This window comes from Arvicola amphibius, chromosome 17, assembly GCF_903992535.2.
Source record: "Arvicola amphibius chromosome 17, mArvAmp1.2, whole genome shotgun sequence".
Classification (NCBI taxonomy): domain Eukaryota; kingdom Metazoa; phylum Chordata; class Mammalia; order Rodentia; family Cricetidae; genus Arvicola; species Arvicola amphibius.
Window position 1 is genome coordinate 5,473,284 of NC_052063.2, and position 22,065 is coordinate 5,495,348.

Below are 22,065 nucleotides of genomic sequence, written 5' to 3' on the forward strand. Positions count from 1 at the left end.
CCTATGTAATACTAAGCAAACACACTGTCAACACTTACCCATCTTACAATAACAAATACAATATTATTAATTTCTGTTCATTACATCTGCTTATCTGATACTTTGCAAAGTAGTTTGCTCTCATTCTTTCAAAAATAGCTATAAATGTATTTATTGCAAAGTCTATATAGTTCAGGAACATTTATCCTCCCTTGGTACTTCCTTCCAATGCCTTTTTAATTGCATGACTTAGAGTCTTCAAGCTGTTTCTCTGGATTCATGCTGAGTGACTCTTGATTTAAATGTTCTTTCAGTTACATAAAAAGAGAGAAATAAATTGATGCCGAGGGAGAGGTGGAAGGATGCAAGAAGACTCTCCCTAATTACTTACTAAACAAGTTAGGACAATTCTGAATGCTGCCTTATCAACAAATTAAAGACTATTCCTAGGAGCTAATTTTAGTAACAAGAAGTTATTGAAGGGAGGTAAGGAAAGGAGACACAATACCTCGTGCAGCGGAAAGGCAGCCTCATAGGAGCCATTGGTCAGCAAGCGGTTCAGACCTGAAGCAACAAGGAAGCCCATTTCAGTGAACACTGAGCTGGAATCGTCGGTGATCAAGACTAAGTAAAGGCAGAGTAACGCTTCCTGGAAAACACAGCCTAGGTTTTCAGTAACGAGTGAAACTGGTTCAGGTACCTACAGCTAAGAAAGAAACCTTTCTTTTTTTTTTAATTCTTTATTTTTTTTTATAAAAAATTTCCATCTCCTCCCCTCTTCCTCCCCCTTCCCTCCCCTCCCTTCCACCCATACCCCCACTTCCTCCCTCTGAGTGAGGTAACCCAGGCCCAAAAAGATGAACATGGGATGTACTCACTCATAATTGGTTTCTAGCCATAAATAAAGGACATCGAGCCTATAATTCGTAAAAAATCCTAGAGAAGCTAAATAAGAAGGTGAATCCAAAGAAAAACATATAGTTATCCTCCTGGATATTGGAAGTGGACAAGATTGCCGGACAAAAAATGGGAACTTGGGGGTGGGGGGGAAGGGGGGATGGGGAGAGAAAAGTGTGAAGTGGAGGAAGGGAAGAGCTTGGGGGAATAGGATGGTTGGGATATAGGAAGGGTGGATATGGGAACAAGGAATTATATATCTTAATTAAGGGAGCCATTCTAGGGTTGGCAGAGACTTGACTCTAGAGGGGTTCCCAGGTGTCCAGGAAGACGCCCCCAGCTAGTTCCTTGGGCAGCTGAGGAGAGAGTGCCAGAAATGTCCAGATCCTATTGCCATACTCATGAATATCTTGCATATCACCATAGAACCTTCACCTGGTGTTGGATGGAGAAAATGACAGAGCCCCACATAGGAGCACTGGACTGAGCTCCCAAGGTCCTGATGAGGAGCAAAAGAAACCTTTCTTATACAGCAGCATGGGGATCAAGGGCTGGGAAAGCAAGGTTTTATTAATTAAAAACATGAAGTTTCTCATGATCAGAGATATCATGGTATATAAAGTGTACACTGTGTCACAACTACCACAGTCAACTTAATTAATATATGCATCACCACCAGAGTGCCCATCAGGTCCCTAACGTCTGATCGTGCAATAGTCCACATGTAAGTAAGATTATGGAGCGTTTGTCTTTCTGTGTTTGGCTAAGTCCTCCGAGTTCACCCATGTCATCCTAAAGCTTTTCAAGATGGTAGACTCCATTTCCATTCTACGCATTTGTCACGCTGTATTTATTCACACTTAGGCTGTCTCCATCTCTGGACTGTTCTGAAGATGCTGGATGAACACAGGATCGTTTGTGCAAGTTCCTTTCACCATACTGATTGATTTGGATGTGCACCCCAAAGTAGGATTGCTGGGGTATATGGCAGTTGAGTTCCAATGCCTTGAGAAGCCTCTGTCTTGTTTTCCATAGTGACTACACCGTTTCCGTTCCTACCGGCAGTGCGCAAGCCTTCCGGGCTCTCCTCGCTCCCACCAGCCCCATTCTTGCTCTTTAGGCAACAGCTATTCCAGGGGGTATGAAGTGTCCTATCTTTCAGGTTCTGACTTGCATTTTTCTGAGACTGATGATGTCGAACATCTTTTCACATACCACCTGTCCAGGTGGCTATTTCCTGTGCAAAAGCATCTCTTAAAGTTCTTTGCTCATTTTTAAATCAAGTTATATGCTATGCCTTTGCTATTGAACATGTTTCTTAGACACTTGGGCTACCAGCCCCTCATCAGAACCATGGTTTGCAATTACGTTCCCCCTGTTCTTCAAGCTGCTTTTTCATTTTGTTGATTATTTCCACTGCCGTAAAGAAGGTTTTGGAGAATTAGGTTCTCAAAAAGAAAAATGGCAGAGGAATCCTGGTACAGTGCTTGGATAGAGAAGCAATAGGGCAGGCTTTCTTATTAACTAATTCTTACATCCTACATTAACCCATAATTCTTGTCTGTGTCAGCCACATGGCTTGGTACCTTTTATCAGTGAGGCATTCTCATCTTGCTTCCTCTATGTCTGGGTGATGACTGCAGACTGAGTCTTTCTGCTTCCCAGAATTCTGTTATGGTCACCCCACCTATACTTCCTGGCCAATCAGCATTTCATTAAACCAGTACAACTGACAAACTTTTATAGGGTATAAGACCATTGTCCCATAGCACTTGCTGGCCTAGAACTCCCTCTCTAGCCCAGACTATCTCAAACTCCACATTTTGCTGTCTTCAACCTCCTGATTGATGACTATTAATTATTATTAACTTCCACTTTCTTTGTCTCTTTTTTCCCTTCTCCACTTCACATCATTCATTTCTTCTGTTTTGGAGACAGGGTCTCACTCTGCACCCTCAGAAGCCTAGAATCTGTTAGGTAGTTTATTATGACTTCAAACTTGGAAATCCTCTTGAATCTACCTTCGGAACATTTTTTATGTCATGCACAATTCACCAGCAGCATACTGAATTTCAGATTCTCCCTGTACTCAATGATAGTTGGTATAGTCGGCCATTTTAATTTCAGTCAATCTGACAAGCTCATCATTGATTAGTTTGTACCTTCCTGGTAAAGAGGGTGCATATGCTTGCTGGTCACTGTCATGCCACATATGAAGTCTTAACAACCATTAACATTTTATAATATAGTTTTGGGTGCTTTAATATGTTCTGGATATAACCTATTAGATATATGCTTTGAAAACCTTTTTCTCTTAATGTGTGGATTCTCTTCTTGTTCTCTTAAGACGATATTTCTCTGAAGAGTAAAATTTCAATATTTATGAGCTTCAATTTGTCTGTTTCTGTTTCTTTTATTTTCAGAGATACCATTTAAAAAATCCTCAATTAACCCATATCACAAATATTTGCACCTAGACTTTTTTTTTTTATACACAGAGGTATGGTTCACTTAAGGTCCTTTTTGTATATGGGTCCAAGTGTGATTGTTTGAAGTTGATCCTAATTACTATAATAGCACCGCTGAAAAGGGAATCCTTTATCCACTGACTCACTTGTGAGCCATTGACAACAATTAATTATTCAAATATGTGTGGTTCCATTTCTGGATTCTCTATGTTCTACAGACCTACTTGTCAACAATTATACTACTGACATTCATACTTACTGGAAGCCTGTAAAGCGCTGAAACCAGAGAATACTTGTTCTGTGTTTCTGTTCCCTTCACTCTGATGATGAAGCTTCCTGATTCCCTGCCACCCTGTGCATTCAGCCTTGGGGTTGCTTCCTGTTCTTTGAATCTTTTCCATTAGTCCTTGCCTATGTCTATACCTTGAACTGATTTGCCTGTTTTCCTCTAGAAGTTTCAGACATTGCATTAAGGGTACCCAGCCACATAGAATGAAGTTTTGTTTGCAATGAGACAAACAGATCTAGTTCCATTTTTTTTTCAGTGTGAATATACAGTTTTCCCAACACCACTAGCCAAGAAAACTGTCTTTTCCCAATGCTTCTGACACTTCTGTGGAAGATCAGGTGGCTATATAGCTGTATGAGTTTATTCTATGCTATACTGTGGACAATCTTCTCTGGTTATATTTATTTGATACTTTAAGTAATTTTATACATGTTTTCCTATAGATTTGGGGGATTTTCTGCTATGAAGCAGTGAGTAGATTCTTTTTACCTTTAATTTCTATTGCAGCTCTTTCTTCTGGCCCGTGGATTCTCTAGATTGATATCTTGATCATAGTACAGGGTTCTTTGACATTGTGGTCATGCTTGTTTACGCAGTATTTTCATGGTGTGGTCCTTGATCCCTGTATTTTTATTTTGAGTTTGGTGATGTTCTTCGGTGTGATTTTTGTTTGGTTTACTTAGTTTTTCATGTCCATCTTGTTTTTTTCTTCTTTCTTAAAGTCTCCATTTCCTTCCCAAATTTTTCTTCCACTTCTATAAATATCTTTTGTGTATAATTGAGATAGCACCTTGCTATATATTAGACTGGCCTAGAACTTAGCTTCATAACCCAGGCTAGACTTAAATGCACCATACATCAGTCTTAGCACCCCAAATTCTCAGATACAGCCAACTTGGCTATTTACAAAAATATTCTTATAGAGAATGTGCTCTTTGGATGTTTCTTCTTACACACATCAGGTAAGTTTGTTTAGTACCATATACTCCTTATTATTCTTATGTGACTTTTCTGAATGCTTCATCAGTGCTCAACATCTTAAAATGATTTTTCATGCATTTTATGCTGTATTCTTTTGAGAGAAGTCTCAGGCAATGTTTTCAGATCACGATTCATGAGGCTTCCTAAGATGAACCCCAGCCTTTCCATCCCCTCTTCCATGATGGTCCCTGAGCCTTGGGGAAGGATGTGTGATACAGATGTCTCATTTGTGGCCGAGTACACTGCAGTCACTTATTTTCTGCACAGCTGTGGTTGCCCCCCCCACCCCACGATCAAGTCGGTAAACATACAGCACAAAGTACGAAGAGGTTCATGAGTAGACATGACCCACGGAGGAGCTCTATTACAGCTGATGGCATCGTGGGCGGGAAGAGCTAACTGTGTTGGAGAGTGTGGCTCCTAGTAGCCACACTGCAGTGAATAGCCCCAGTCCCATGAGCACACAGCACAAATTGTAGTCAATGGGCTCTTAAACATTTTAAAAAGGAGTTCACAACATTAGAGGTCATTAGGGGGGTAGCGATGGATCTGGGAGGAGCCGAGAGGATGAGCTGGGGTGAATGTGTTCCGAACAAGTGCCTCATACGAAATTCTCAAAGAGTTAATCAAATCATTTTTAAAGGCCTCCAAAAGCGTAGGTAGGTTTTATATCTCTCAAGTGGCTCTTATTCCCTTCTTGATGAACACTCTCTACATGTTAGGTCCTGACCAGACTCCAGGAACCCAGCCTAACAGGAAACTGCATGTGTACTTACTCCCTTCCGACATTCAGTCATTGATACTTTTAATCATAGTAACACACTCATGGCTCAGAATGCCTGACGTTAATGTCAGGGTCTAAGGAGCACACTTAAAATGCAAACCCTAGGGGACATTTGTTTTGATCTAATACACTTGAGCTCTTCAACAGACACTTTGCAGAGTATGGGTAAAGTATTGATTATGTAAAAGCTTAGGTTTCCTGGAATCTCTACTGAGAATTAGGAAAAAAAAACCCAACCAAACAGGACTCCCGGGGACCTATTAGATGGCAAGGATGGCTTTGTCTAAATTCCACTAAGATTTATAGTCTTTCCCCTGAAGTCCTCCTTCTAAACACAAAACTTGAGAATACAAATCAATTTCAAGAGTTATTGTATATGTACATGTACATAACTGAGTCTTTGTTGAGTTGTTAATTGCGATCTTGAAAGTGGGCTTTACTACATTTGACTTTCCTACTGGAACCCATTCAGAATGAGGCTGAAAACCTTACACAGTGGCAGTTCACAACTCCACCAAAAGACCTTTGTGAACCATGTCTAGAAATCAGTACTCTTGTGTTGCTTCTGGTCAGTGTTGTCTCATGCAAGGTGACATTTTCATAAAGGGTTTTCGGCAGCAGAGAGCACAGGCTGAACGTCAATTCTATCACGAAGTTCAGGTTTCCTCCCAATGTGTTTTCTTCCTCTTATGAAACCAGAGATGACAGTGAAATATTAGATAAACAAACCATTTGTAGTTTTACTTTATATTTTCCAGCTAATTACACAGCCTCGTAATTTACTGCTTGACAATTTATTCTTTGATTGATTTTCTAATTCAACATGCTTCCCTTTCTTCTTGACCAGTTTTCCGAGCATTCGTTTGTTTAATTGTTTATTATTGGTAGTGCTGGAAATCAGAACTCAGGCCTGTGCTCTACAGCCGAATGCTCTTTACCAGCTTGTAAGGATGGGGTCCTTGAATAGAATCCTCCTTCTTCATCATGAACCTAGAGAGTTTTCTACCAAGACTCTTCTGACAGGTAACAACGTGGCATTCAGTACTCTTTAGGAATACTGAAACCATTCTTTCTCCTCTTTGCATCTCTCCTGGATTAGTTGTGAGAACAGCTCAAAATTGGAGATGAAAAAAAAAATTGGCATCATAATTGCCCCATGGTGTCAGTGCCAAGTTTTTGTCCATGTAGGGATGGTGAAAGGGACACATTAGGTTTAACAAGTCTTGAATGCAGCTCAGCGAACATTTATTAATTTATACTCCTAGACAACCAGCACTGATGGTAAAAATGAATAAGATTACTCCTTAAGACTTAAGGACGTGTCAACTTAACTAGTACTCTTCAGTAGCAGGCGTGCAACATAATGGTGTGTTATGAGTTGTAGGATATGCCAATAATAATAATAATAATAATAATAATAATAATAATAATAAAATGTAAGTAATGACACTGATTTCGAGCTATTTTTAGTTTCTGAAATAGTCCTTAATAGCTCTTTCCACAGTTTCCCATTGATTTGCTTGCTATTTATTATAAGACCATGTAAACTGAAAAAAAATATAATAGAAAGCTGTGCACGGCACAACTCAGGTTCATCTTAATAAACCGTAGTAAAGGAACTAACGTGAAGAAATTGATTTAGGCAATATTTAAACTATCTAGGAGATCAGTGTCAAGAGTGAGTCTCTTTAGGTGGCAGATTTGCATAGTGTCATAGAAAGTATCTCAAGACAACAAAATGAGATGTGTGTGACTAACAATAAAATTAACAAAAAGATAGCTGAGCAAGGGTGGCGCACGCCCCTAATCCCAGCACTCCCGAGGCAGAGAAAGGCAGATCTCTGTGAGTTCGAGGCCAGCCTGGTTTACGGTGCGAGTTCCAGGACAGCCAGAAATACTCTGTGAAACTGTCTCAAAAAACAAAACAAAAACAAAAACAAACAAATCAAAACATAAAACACAGTCACAGGAATTCAGAAGGAGGAATTTCCTCCAGCCAGAATGTCACCAGAGACATGGAGATGAGGATGTGTCTCAAGAGAGGATGACAGCTGCAGAGACTGTGGGCAGTTATCACCCCATCCACGTTAAGAATGACCTAGATGCAGTTCAGGCTTCCCAGACCCACCTGCACTGAAGCTCTCTGGTGTTCCATTCCGCACGTCTTCAAACGTGGAGCAGGGAGTGATCCACTTTTCCCCATCACATTTTACTTTGTGCTGTTGAGCATTAAAGTACCTCCCCACCCCACCCCGCTTGTTTCTCACAGCTTCATTAAGCTAGTGACTCACACTGAGCCCGAGTCCGGGAAACTCTCAAATCTGTTCCGCTCGCAGCGGTGTTGTACAACATGTCTCCCACACCCCGCAGGGTAGCCGTTTCGCCGAATGAATCCGCGCGTAGGATATTACATTTACAAATTGTTAAACGTCGCCTCTCTGGATTTGGCGGAGCGACTGAGGTGTCTGAGGTTGTGGATCCGGTGGCTAAAATGATTTATTCAGCCGTCCAGCCTTACCCACAAGAAGTGTGATGAGTAGGTCATTTTCGCTACAAGTCAGTAATGGATGGATTTGCCCTCAGCTCCAGAGGCGTCTCCACTCCGCTTCTCAGCAGGAGAAGTGGACCTTAAGGATCCACTTCATTTCTGGATGTTGGACGACACGGGGCTAAGCTTTGCCATCTGGAGGTACTGGCGGACACTGCTGGAGGAAGAGGCTTGCTTCCTAGATCCAGAACTCCCCTCGGCAAATTTCTTTAGCATCTACCGCTGTAGTACCGGCACCGGCAGTGTGTGGTGAGACTGAGGGCATGCTGGTATCTTTATACACGGCTCTGGGGGGTGATGCTTCCCTGGAACCTTAGACAGTTGTCTCGTGTACTCCAAGAAAGCAAGTCTTCTGCAAGCCTCCGGCAGACTGCTTTGCTTTGCTCTTGTAACACTTCTAGGCCTCAGCCTAATAAGATGGAGGATTGGGACCATGGAAGGCTGAGATCACGGAGGGCTGGATTTCATGGAGGGCCTGCTCTCCTCTCCATTCCTGCGTTTCTTGGACAGCCAGTCCTCCACAACCCCAACCCTTCCCACAGTTAATTATTTATATTAAGATCTACTTGTTCCGGTGATGGATGTTTCTGCCTTCTTACTGCATTGTTTAAGTAACAGTTTTGCTGGGACACAGATATGGACAAAGTCGCCCAAACCTTCCTGATATAGAGTAACTTATTTAATAAGGCATGATCACAGAATATGGACTTACTCTCTAAAATGCATAAAATATAGTGTCTGAAGGCTGCTTAGCGGGGGATATGAGACTCGTTTGAATAACTCCATCTCTGCACCCCTTCATCTCTGACCCCTTCAGGGGACACCACACCCTTCCGTCCTCCTACGCTGCCTCTGCCGCTCTCAGCTCAGCTCATATTTCAGTGTCTCAGGTAAGCTTTCCCTACCACTCAAACTCGGTGATTTCTGCAGTCTACCTTCAGAGTGACACATTTTATCATTTATTTATGTTGATTATTGTATTTATGTATCTATTAGCTTTCTATTGACAAGCTGTAAGAAAGGAACTGCATTTATCCCCTTGATCCCTTGCTCATGAGTGCTCCATAAACATCTGATAAATTGAGAGACTGCCTCAATGGTCAGAGATAAAATGAGATAAAATGCTGTTCAAAGGAGGTAATTAAGGATGTTAAGTACACTTGTGAATCCTCCATCAAGGGGGTAGTTGGAGGGTGTAAGGAGGCCCAAGGACAGGGTCTATAGAATCCCCAACACCAAGTGTTTGTAATGCGGGCAAGGTACTCACCAATTTTGTTTTTGCCCTCTTCATACTTTATTCTTTGTAAAATATGATGCACGATCCTGCTTCTGGTGGCATTGTTGAAGAAGGTGTCTTTGTTGTGAATGATGAAGCTGTACACACACACACACACACACATTGAAAACACAAGTTGAAGATTAATGGGAGGTAAAAGAATTTGCCTGTTCTATCTGGGTGCTTCTGGGGTGGGGGTATCTGCAGCCAGTCCTAGAGGGCACACCTGGAACAGCGTGCAGGAGCCCAGAGATCACACCAGGGTAGCTCACAACTCTGTACAGTGTTGGTTCTTGGGACCTTGGACATTGATATCAACTGATATAACAGTGGGATAAAATCAGGGCTTTATGAAATCAAGAAACCTTAAAACAAGTTAACAGTAATTTAGGTGTATCTCATTTATTTTTTTCTCAATGAAGTTAATTTTATTTTTTTGTTTCGTTTTGTTTTTCGAGACAGGGTTTCTCTGTTAAACAATCCTGGCTTTGTAGACCAGGCTGACCTCAAACTCACAGAGATCCGTCTGCCTCTGCCTCCCAAGTGCTGGGATTCAGTTAATTCTGTCTTTAATCTTCTTGTGTCTTTGGCCCTGCCCTCTCCCACGTTCTGTTCACAGAACTGCTTCAGGGAGTTTCGGATTCCACGTTGGCTTGAGCAATGCAGAGAGAAGTGAGGCGACAAGATCCAGTTTGGGGCGGGACTAAGGTGAGAACTCAGCATCCGGGACTCAGCTCTGAGCCTGGTCTTCTTTCCCATAGTCTTTCCTGGTGAAAACTTTCTAAAGCACATACTTAAGACTTTTTTGCTCTCTTTTAGTCGTCCTGCCAGTTCCAATATAGCTCCTAGATTCTTCCTCTCTCTACTTCTCTACCCAACAATAATGTTAGCCTTTCATTTCCAGTAGCCATGCTATTCTAAGGACAGATTTTTCAAGTAACAGACAGGATCTAAGACCATACAAATTCACCATGAAGTGGTCATGTCTGCTCTTCCCCCCAGATGTGATGAACTGTAGACTACCATCAATATTATACATATAACACATATAATATTTTATCAAAATTACTTCTTTAAATATAAGGTTTATCAACCCAGTAGACTTAGAGTGGGTTCCCTACAAGTGGAATGCAATGTGAAGCCCCGGAAGTGTTGGCAGCTAGTTCCTCCAAACTAAGCATGGAGATCATTGTTCCGTCAAGTTTTCACGGTCTCTAATTGCACCCCTATTCCTTTAAAGGGCAATCCTCCTGCCTCTGAACTGTTTCTCTCACAACCCCTGACCATTATGTACTATCACCTGTTTACACGTTTTCACCAGATGTTTACAGAGGATAATCTAGAAGGCATTGATATGGAAAACAGATCATATCTTTGTCTTTGAGATTAAGTCTGGAGAGGAAGGCAGATTATGAATGAGACAAACCTGCTCCTACATCAGGAAGGGCAGACTCCTCCTTCTTTTGCACGAACATTCTCCTACTTGAGAGTGTGAGCTGACTTGGGAGAAGTGGATGAGAACTAACTCCATGTCCCTGGTTAGAATACAGATATGGGAGGGCACAGAGGATTTGCATCCAGGAAATGGTCATCACATGTTTTTCTTACAAAAGACAGCTTCTCAGGAGTTGGTTGGGGAGAGGAAGAGACGTAATTTGCCCAGAGGAAGGACATCCTACTTGGGCTTCATTCTGGGACTCAGGTTGGGTAGTGGGATGACATATAAGGAGATGCAAGCTAGAGAATGTAAAGACATGAAAATCGTATCAGCTGATTCCTTGGAGCAATAACCTCACACACACTTTGCTTCCTTTAAGGTCCCTCCTAGATGTGACTCTACAGGTAATGTGACATGAACAGAAGAGAAGGCAGAGCAGCTGGAGCAGCTGCAGGGCTTCTGTTAGATTTCAACTTGGGTTTTCTTGAGATATTTTATGGTACCAAAGAGAAAAAGGAGAAATTCAAGAGTGACACCCACATGCAGTTCTTTTTCAACCTGTCCTCCTCTGCTTGTTCACCTTATTTGAGGCAGGTCGTTACATTTTCATGTCAAATAAGGATGTCATAAACAAAAAGGCAGTCAATAAAAAGCCCACTTGGACTTACACCAGGAAGCCCACAAGTTCAACCCCACTTGATGGGACCATTCAGAGCTAAAGGCCCCTGTCTCCCCCATTAAATGGTTTTCCCCTTTCTTCTCATTTGACAGCACTGTTTACAACTCTGAGAACATGCAATAGTTCTCCATTATAAACCCTACAGATAAGGTATACATTTGACTTCCTTCTTCTTTATATCTTGGCTGTACCTAGCATTGAGACAGTCTAGAGGGAGAGCAAACAGAATGGGTGTGAGGCAGACACCGTTCTAAGTTAGGAATAGAGCTCAGGTAGTCCTGGCTGCAGAGGCTGACCTCCTCAATACCACATCTGTCTGCTTTTCTCTCTACTTTGGGCACTTCCTAACTCCTGAAGGTTGGTGCTCCCCAAGGTCAGTCTGGCTGCTCTACCTGGGATGTTCCTGTTCCCACTCTCTTTGTATCTCAGCTTAGGACATGTCTCCATTGAATACTCTTGACTGATCCCCCTCTCCATCGTAAGTTGTAGCACGACTTTATGAAGAGAAAGAAGCAAGAAAGCCACCGATAGGCTGAGGAGAAATACAGGAATTGAGCCTCGGGCATGCTCATCATCTCCGGTTCTCCCCTGAATACTCCGAAGTCAAAAAGACCCCAGTGTACTCCCAATCTTTGCCATGCACTATGTGGTATTGGGCCATAGTTGGGAGTTGAGGTTAACTCATGTTTACTCATGTTTTTGTAAGAACTGGATGAGATGGTAAACAGAAGAATATCTGGGAAGGTCTCAGAGTTTGTGGTCTTCACAGCTGCTGGCCCTACCACAGCTACAGGATTTCACAGGCTTCTCCATGCCAGCTTCCTGGAGGCAGAGCCCTCCTGTGCTCATTCTATACTCCTTGCATTAGCAGGGGGCAAAACACACACTAATCCTTAAAGGGGCTGACCTTCCGGAGAACTTCAGCTAGTTTATCGTCTTATACCTTGGCCCCTTCTCCAGTTCTTGGAGCTCTTTCTACCCATCCCATTCCTTCCAGGTTGAGTCGTTCTTACAATACAACATGTGTTAGGACATCGTGCAGATGGTGGACTCTCTTAAACAGGAGGAATTAGCTCACTATACTGTAGTTTTAATGTTTTTTATTTTTTGCTACAAAATCATCATACACACACACACACACACACACACACACACACACGGGCATTGGTATGGACACTGGCCTGATCAATTCTGGCAAATACATGTCTCAAGCTACAAGTCTCTGAGAAGGGATCCACAAGATTAGAAACCTGGCTCTTACACATTGCTGAGAGGATGGTGAAGGAGTATAAAGTCCTTGCGGGTCATTTGTCCACACTGGCCAATATCATACAAATATATTCATGTGTCTTCTAATCTAAACTTCTCTTTTGGAAATGCATTCCACTGATATAATTGCCCACGTAGAAAGTAACAGATGTACCGGGATGCTCATTATGGCATGAGTTAGAACAGTAAAAGCCAGAAATAGCCTACCTAATTTTTCATGTGGGGGATCGGATGAGCAAGCTGTGATACTACTCCATAGAGGAGACTCCGGAGCTGGGAGGAGGCCAATGGTGCTCGTGGCGAGTATCACAAACATCCAAACTGAGCCAGGCAGGGTGGTACCAGCACAGTATAGGAGGAAAACAAGGTTCAGGCAGTTAAAGAGCTGCTTGTGCCAAGGGAGGACACGTGAACACAGTTGCACTAACACACACATTTGGTGATCCATATGTAGAGTGACTGTAGAGGGTGCCTAAGATGTATGTTTATATGTGTTCGTATGTCTATGTATGATGTCCTGCAATACTATTTGTCTTGAATGCAAAATAGGGTTCCTGGGAAGATAAGACAGAAGCCCTGCGTGCACACTTAGGGAAATTACCACATGTACTGAAAATCACCTGTACCAAGAGCTGAAAAGAAAGTCAAGATGAAATGAATTTGGTTCTGAGATTTTTCTTAGCTTTACCACGAAAGACAAGGAGAATAAGCAGTAGATTGGTGGATGAGAAACTCCGTGGTCTATCTCTGTATATTCATCTCCTTTTTCTACCTCTTTACAGGGTTATACAACATCCTAAGATGCACAGAAAATGACAAAGAGGGATTGACAAGCCATCTTCTGAGTCTGCGGAGGTGGCGCACAGCAATTAGGAATGTCTGCTATTCCTTCGGAGGACCCAAGTTCAGATCCAGCGCCCATGTCAGGCTGTTTATAACTGCCTGTAAATTCCAGATCCAGGGGATCTGACACCCTTTGCTATTCTCTGCAGGCACTCACACATGTGTCAGACACACACATACACAAATAAAAGAATAAAAATAAAATTTTAAGAAAAACCCTCCGTGTTTCATGTCTTGTTTATTTGTAAAAAGGCCTTTCGGGAGCACAGTTTGCCCATGTGTTTGTGATTGTGAACAGGGCCTTTCTAGATGTCACTGTCTTCCTCAGAGCGTGGGACTGGCTGACTTGCTAAGTAATGGACAGGTGAGCCTGATCCAACTGGAATCAGGAGAATCCAACTCCTGATTCTCATGATGGCCAGCAGCCTTGGTTTTTCGTATTAGAGTCTCGATGTCCTTTTTGCCAGGAGAGGAGGGACGAGAAAGGACTGCGCTGTGGAGCTGGTGTTAGCTACAAACACCCTAGTGTTGTGTTTGTTTGCTACAACAAAACAGTGTTGTTTTTGATTGGCTCTTCCATTTGGCAACTACTCACACGAGGAACAATATGGTGTGTGTGGGGGTTTAACAAGAAAATAATAGGCTTCTCTTTGCAGAGCACCATACACTGGGACTGTGGATAGCACATGGAAGTGGGTGAAACATGGGTATTATATTATATATCCATGTATTTTAAGTGCAGGAAACACAAAGGCGAGCTAACCTAGCTCCCATTCTCAGACATGAGTCCAAGCTTTCTAGATAAAAGAGAGGCAAACATTCAAGGGTGTGAGCTTGGAAAAGATACTCAAGAGCCAGTGTATGAAATACGTCAACCTCAAAGCAGAAAACAACTAATTTTTTCCCTTAAATTTCTTCCTAGACCATGCTCATCAGGATGAGGATCCACTTTCATCGCATTCTAGGTAATTCTAATATGAATAGCTAGAGTTCAGCATTTTGGAACAGAAATCTCAGCAATAACAAAAGTGTCCTCTATGCTTGCTATCCAATATGGCTCCCACGCACTTTATGTATCCCTTGAAAACTTGAGCTATTGATAGGGTGCCTAAGAGGGCAAATTTTAACTTAATTGATTTTAGTTGTGGTTACCTATGTCATAGCTGATCCTTTGCCTAACCCTGTATCACTGATGGGATATCAACCTTACATTTGCCTTTGGCAACAGCGGAAGCCTAGGAATGTTGAGGGATGAGGATTGCCCCACAGGGCCACTTGCCAGAACACTTGGGTTCAAGTTTTCTGCGGCCATGAAAGCTGTGTCTTCAATAAGTCTCTGAGTCTTCTGGGAACATAGTTACTTGTTGGGAAAAGGATGGTTATAATGCCTTATGGCTCAAGGACAGGCTTAGATATCATCCAAAGCAAAGCTCTTGATCTCTAGTTTTATCAAAGAACACTCGTTTCTTCCTCTAGTCCCCTTTAAAAGACAAAGACATTGCCATATACTCGATTCCACAAGTCACAAACTTGAATGCATCCCCCACCCTCCTTCCTCCGTGCCCAACATCCAGTCCACCCAGTTCTCCAGATTCCTCTCTTCAACCTGCTGTCCTGAATCACTGCGATCATTAGGACAAGTGCTCCCAACAGCGTGAACATCGCCATGATTTAAAATTTCAAGTGGCAGCGCTGTCAGAAAGTATTTAAGAATCTGGAAATGGTGGTCTGCAATTATTTGACAATTATAGCTATATAATTGACCTTCACATACTTAAAAATCTAGGACGTGTCAAAGTGGGAAAAAGAGCCAGGTGACATAGCAGGGCAAGCTTCTTGTTTCTGAAACAAAGTAGCCTGGACTGTGTGCCAGCTGGATCTCAGGACGACTCTACAGGTGACTGCTCTGGGGGTCTTGGTTTTCTGGCTCCCCATGTTGAGAATAATGTCAATTACAGTTATTTTGTCCTTGTTCCATCACTGCACATTGGAAATGTAGGAACAGAACACTTACTTATCTTTTTCATTCACAGGTTTTTTTTTTTTTTTTGACCATAATGGAGCTGTATCCAAGGATTTTCATTTGTATCTAACCTAAGACAAAATAGCGTATCCTAGGCTTTGAGCTTGATGCAGTGTTGGAATGAGAGCTGAAGGAATCCTGGGATGTGAGTGGATTCTCCTATTCATCTATGTACCCATCCATGTATGTATGCATGCATTATCTATCTATCTATCTATCTATCTATCTATCTATCTATCTATCTATCTATCTATCTATCTATCTATCATCTATCAATCCATCTATCTATCACCTATCTAATCTGTCTATCATCTATAGTGGTATATTATTTGTGTTTTAGTAAATAAAGCTTGCCTAAAGATCAGAGGGCAAAGCAACCACACTAGTCAGTCATACAGGCCAGGCAGTGGTGACACACACCTTTAATCCCAGGATTTGGAAGACAGAGGCAGACGGATCTCTGTGAGTTCAAAGCTACCGTGGGCTACTCAAGATCCATCCAGAAACAGATCCAGGTGGTGGTGGTTCACATCTTTAATCCCAATGTTTTGGAGTCACACACCTTTAATCCCAGCATTAGGGAGATGGAGACAGGAGTGATTATGACTGGGTGAGGAGAGGAACACAAAGGGAAAGAGACAGAAACTCATGGGAGTGTGGAGTCTGAGGATGCATGGAGACAGCATCTCTCCCTTTCGGTCTGAAGATCTGGTAGAGGTAAAAAGCCTCTAGTGATTGGCTGCTTTGATTATCTGATCTTCAGGTTGAACCCCAATAGTTGTCTCTGGGCTTTTATTATTCATACTACAATCAATCCTCTCTCTCTCTCTCTCTCTCTCTCTCTCTCTCTCTCTCTCTCTCTCATCTATCAATCAATCAAACTAATTATCTGTATCTCTAGCAGACAATACTCTTCCAGTAAACTATATTCTCAGCCCACTAGGGCACTATCTATGTGTGGGAAATGTGAATAAGTTATGGCTAGAGAACACTATGGTAGATAATAAAAAAAACCGCAAAATTTATTCTTCTCTTTAATGCCTCCTTACCACATTGGAATGTGAATTTTTTGTCACACACCAACAGGTGATGTCTATCCTACTTCAGTCCGTGAACTGGAACAGGACATGTGGCCTGTTTACAAAGGGTTGTGAGAGAAGTGATCTCAGACATGGCTCTTCTTTACATCCTTAGCAGCTTAGGCTGCTTCCCTGTCTGACAGGGTGAAGAAGCCTGAACTGGCCTCCCTGAGGATGAGACAATATTGATGTGGGAGTCCCCACTGTGTGTTGCTTGTATTGGTTAATGAATAAAGAAACTGCCTTGGCTTGATAGGGTAGAACTTAAGGTAGGTGGAGAAGACAGAACTGAATTCTGGGAGGAAGAAAGCAGAGTCAGAGAGATGTCATGGATCCTCTGCCTGAGACAGAAAACCAGTTAGAATCTTGCTGGTAAGCCACTGCCACATGGCGATATACAAAGATTAATAGAAATAGGTTAAATCAATATGTAAGAGTTATCCAGTAAGAGGCTAGAGCTAATGGGTCAAGCAGTGATTTAATTAATACAATTTCTGTGTGGTTATTTCAGGGATAAGCTAGCCGGGTAGCTGGGACGAACAAGCGGGCCTCTCCTTCCAACACAATATAAAGAGCTGGTATCAAATACCAGCTGAGCAAATGAAGAGTCACAGTCATGTGTTGAATCCACACGAACCCAGCAGAAGGCTCTCCCAGTCGAGTCCAGCATAACTGCAAATAGGGAGACAGTTGTTGAAAGCCAGTGAGTTCTGCAGTGGATTGTTTTGGAGCTATAGCTAAACATTATGGGCCTTTCCTGGTGGCTGAAGTTATATCACTTTATAATGCAAAAAAGTAAAAATCTCTTAAAAAAATAAATATCCCAGGAAACTTTCTTAATTAGACTTTTAAGTAGAGATTTCTATTTTAACGGAGAGAAGCAAAGGTGATACAGTTAACTGTCACTTAAATTATGTCCTCAAATTAATGGGAAGCTAAGTAGGAACAAAGTAACCAATTAATTTTTTATGTGACAAGGCCTATTTTGAGAGTTTTCTGGGATTTAGGCAACTGGAGTGCAAAAGCTTAATGTTTTATCTTAAGTGTGCTTGCTAAGAGAAAAAGAATGAGGGGATTATCATATCAAATACATAATAGTCAAACTTCAGACAGGTAAAGATTTCCAAGTCTCCTCTAAGAATTAATGTGATAAGCCACTGGAATCGTAGGGCTTTAAAATATTCAAATAGTCACGTCTAATTGAGCTTCACGATAGCATCTTTACTAAGAGTCAAATGTGGATTTAAAAAATCTGCTTGCGAGGTTTCTAGCTAAAGATGGGAAATTAAGTACTTGCACTCAATTCATGTCTTCTCCCAGATCTGTGGAAATCCAGTCGTAGCATATGCACACGTGATTAAGTGGACACTCGGGGAAGATTCAAATGTAAGTAATTAAGACAGGAAGGGAACTAAACTTATTCTGGAAGTGAAAAGTTAATTGAGTCAAAACTCAGCTGAAAGCCTCATCAGCAGTCCAGAAGAAAATGGAATAATATTAGAACTTGAAGACAAGGTTGATGACTTATCACTTATAGACAAAAACTGAGGAAAAGAGAATAAATAAACAAAATATACAAGATCTCTGGGACACTACTAAGGATCAAAACTGTAAAAATAGGAATAAATGAGGAACCCAATTTATAGGTTATGAACATAAAAAAGCCTATTCAATAAAAAAGCAGAAATATTTTCAGATCTTAGGGAAGACATAGTCATCGGGTACCGGAGTCTATTTAGAGCCCCCAAATAGACGTTACAGGAAAGAACTTCTTCATGATCTATGGTGAATGCCAGAAGCACCAAATCACGAAAGAACACAAAAAGCTGCATAAGAGAAGCTCCCATGCGCATATGAAGGCAAACCCATCAGGCTAATGTAAGACGTCTCAGTAGAAACAGTAACAGCACTGGCTTTTAGGGAGTGGTGTGATGATTTCCAATTGCTAGGACAAAAAAAAGTGCCAACTTAGATTACAGATTATATCAGTGTCGGGGAAATTATCCTCCACAACCAACGGAGAAAGAAAGACATGCCAAGATGGCATAAACGGACAGAACAGTGGACCACGCCCACAGGAAACGTGCACCTAGAAGAGGAAGCAAGAAAAAAAAGAGAGTGTGGGGGTAGGGGATGGTGAAATCTCACCACAAAGTCTGGGACTTCAGCTCAGTGTAGAGCACTCCTCAAACACACAGGAGGCCCTGGGGTCAATGCCTAGTATGGCAGGAAGGGAAAAGGAACGATCTCATTCAGAGAATAAATAAGCAGAGGAGAAATAGGAAGGACTCAAATTATTAATTCAGAAAACCATCAAGTCTCTATGTTAAAATAAAGAAGGAAGCAATGGATATAGGTCATACAAAGTACCTGGGAGAGAAAGTGCAACAAAATGACAGGCATGTGTGAACAACTTACAATAGCAACCTTGAGTGTAAATGGTCTAGGTTCTTCAAATAACTCAGTCTGACTGGATTAAACCAGCATCCAACAATTCCTGCTTGCAAGGAACTCATCTCAGCAGCAAAACACATACACACCGGGCGTAGAAGGGCTCGAAAGACTATTTCAGCAATCCCGAAAGCAAACAGGAGTGGTTATATTCATATCCAACAAAATGGACTTTTAAAGTCAAAATTAGTCAGATGAGACAAATAAGATTTTATATATTGCGGGAGGGAACAGTTTCTCAGGGAAATGTACCAATCATAAACATTTATGATCTGAATATTACAGAGTGCACTTTTATGAAACACCGTGAAATATAAACGAGCAATTGGTCTAAGGCAGCAATTGTGGGTGACTTCAATAGCCTGCTCCTACCATCAGGGAGAGCTTCAAAACCAAGTATTCACAGAAGCCAAATGGACTCAGCAAACACCAACGGGGCACATTTTCAATAGCTGAAGAATATGTATCTTTTCCCATGAAACTGTGGAACTTTCCTCAAAGTACATCATATTTAGGCCACCAAGTGTTGCAGGAGCTCCTTCCGCTCCTTCAGCCAATAGCCGCTGAGATACCAGCCCATTGGGGCGTGGTCTCTCTCTTTAAAAATGCGGCCACTTCCCTCCACTAGCTCTCTGGCTTCAGGCTCCGCTTCTGGCGACTAGACTCCCTTCCTGATTGCGCAGAGGGCTGTTGTCTGGGACAGTGATCTGTAAGTTTTTCCCCTTCAAATAAATAACCATTCTATTAATCATAATTCCAAACTGGTGTGGGATTGTTTGTGACTTATGCCTTCATCTGGCGCCGGAACGTTTGGTTTTAGGACCCCTCCCTCCCCTGCTCGGCCGCCTGCCGCCAGTGCCTTGTGCATGGAGCCTTCACACACACACACACACACACACACACACACGTATATTATACAAATTATATACATACAAAATACTCATACAAATAAAGTAAGTAAAATTAAAAATATTTTGATCCTGTCTTTTAAAAGAACCACAGAAAATTGAAGTGATTTTTGCATCTTATCAGGTCATAATGGGGGAAAAAAACCTAGAAATGAACAGTTAGAAGACCCAAAATAATTACATAAGCAACACAGAAACCTGTAGAATGAAGCGGCGGGCTGCATCCCGCCACCCGGCTAGCTTTACCCAAAATAATTACACGGAAACTGTATTCATTTAAATACTGCCTGGCCCGTTATCTTTAGCTTCTTATTGGTTGATTCTCATATCTTGCTTTAACCCATATTTAGTAATCTGTGTAGCACCATGAGGTGGATCGCTTACCAGGAGAGATCTTAACCGGAGTCCATCTCGGAGAGGAGAAGCATGGCGACTGCATATGGCGACTGCCTGAAGTGTCTCCCCTCTCTTTCCCAGCATTCTGTTCTGTCTACTCCGCCTACCTAATTTTCTGTTTTCTTAAAGGGCCAAGGCAGTTTTCTTTATTAATTAACCAATGAAAGTAACAGACAGATAACTCTCCTCCATCAGAAACCAAATAATAATAAATTCCTAAATAAATGTAAAGTTGTTGAAGAAATAGTAGAGGAGCATTAAGAGTTCTTAGAATTAAACTAAAACCAGACACAGCTTACCGGAATCTATGGGGACAATGAAAGTGATGTTATGAGGATGTCTCCAGCTCTGTGTCTGTAATAAAGGCAGGGAGACCGCAAATAACTGAATGATGCATTAATGTCTTAAAAAAAATAAGAACAAATCAAACTCCCCAATACTAAAAGGAAATAAAGAAAAGAGCAGAACAGGAAGAAATGAAAAAAAAAACTCAAAAGAACGGCAAAAAGGGTCATCAAAATGCTGGGTTTATTCTGAAATGACGAACGTTGACAAACCCTTTGCCAAATTTGCTTGGAAGAGAATTAAAGAATCTTGGAGGACCATTTCACTGGTCCGTCTTTATACCATAGATCTAAATCATTTTAATTTTATGTAAAGGGTGACGGGGAGGGAATGAGTGAGAGAGGGACAGAAGGAAAGAATGAATTCTTTTAAGTTCTATAATTGCTAGAGACAACTGAAGTCCTAAGACGAGAATTGTTCTGAAAACTAAGGCATCCACTCTGGTACACCGTCCCAATCCTTGCAGGGAAGCACTGTTTTAGAGCTCGGTGTTTTATTGAGCTGCGGCTCCACCTGGAGAGGGCTTAGTGGAGATTACGCTTCCTGGATAAACACAACTTATTTTTTATGAGCTCACAACCATGTATACATACAAGATTCTAATATTTTTCAAAAACATTCAGAGCTTCTGGTGGTTTTTTTTTTAACTCCTAAGAAACACAGCTGTGTTATTAACAGCCAGAGTGGGAAGATGACATCAAGATGGAATATAATAATATCTACTTTCTTGATAAATCATAAAAACAAGTACATCTGTGCTAAGCACTGTTTGAACTTAGAAACTCAATATGTAGATCAGTGGTTCTCAGCCTTCCTAATGCTGGGGTCCTTTAATACAGTTCCTCACTTTCTAGTGACCCCAACCATAAATTATTTCTACGCTATTACATAACTATAATTTTGCTACTGTTACGAATCAAAACATCTGATATGTGATACCTGTCAGGTCGTGACCCACAGGTTGAGAACCACCGTCTTAAATCCTTATCTTTCAAATGAGGACAAGTAAAAAGTGGGTATGTCGTAAGGATGCTTGAGGATCAGGAGACGCTGCATATGGTGAACTTCTATACACCCTGTATTCCTCAATGGCAATACAATAACTTTATTAAGAGATTTCTATTTGTTACTTTGATAAAGAAGATTGACCATCACCATTCAAAAAGCTCCCGATCATCCTGCTATTCTTTTTTTTTTTTTTTTTTTTTTTTTTTTTTGGTTTTTCGAGACAGGGTTTCCCTGTAGTTTCTAGAGCCTGTCCTGGAACTAGCTCTTGTAGACCAGGCTGGCCTCGAACTCAGAGATCCTCCTGCCTCTGCCTCCTGAGTGCTGGGATTAAAGGCGTGCGCCACCACCGCCCGGCTTCAACCTGCTATTTTGAGATCAGGCCCTGTGATCAATAAAATGTTTTC

At 41.6% G+C, this 22,065-nt stretch overlaps 1 protein-coding gene across 1 annotated transcript in view; it reads right to left on the reverse strand.

Moving 5' to 3' along the window:
* The window catches only part of Ano4 (anoctamin 4), a 150,037-nt gene that overhangs the window by 57,690 nt on the left and 70,282 nt on the right, over positions 1-22,065 (reverse strand). The window contains exons 9-10 of the mRNA XM_042054263.1: positions 9,214-9,320; positions 488-543 (exon numbers count right to left, since the gene is read on the reverse strand). Coding sequence (XP_041910197.1) covers positions 488-543; positions 9,214-9,320 — 163 coding nt within the window. The remainder of the gene's footprint in view (positions 1-487; positions 544-9,213; positions 9,321-22,065) is intronic.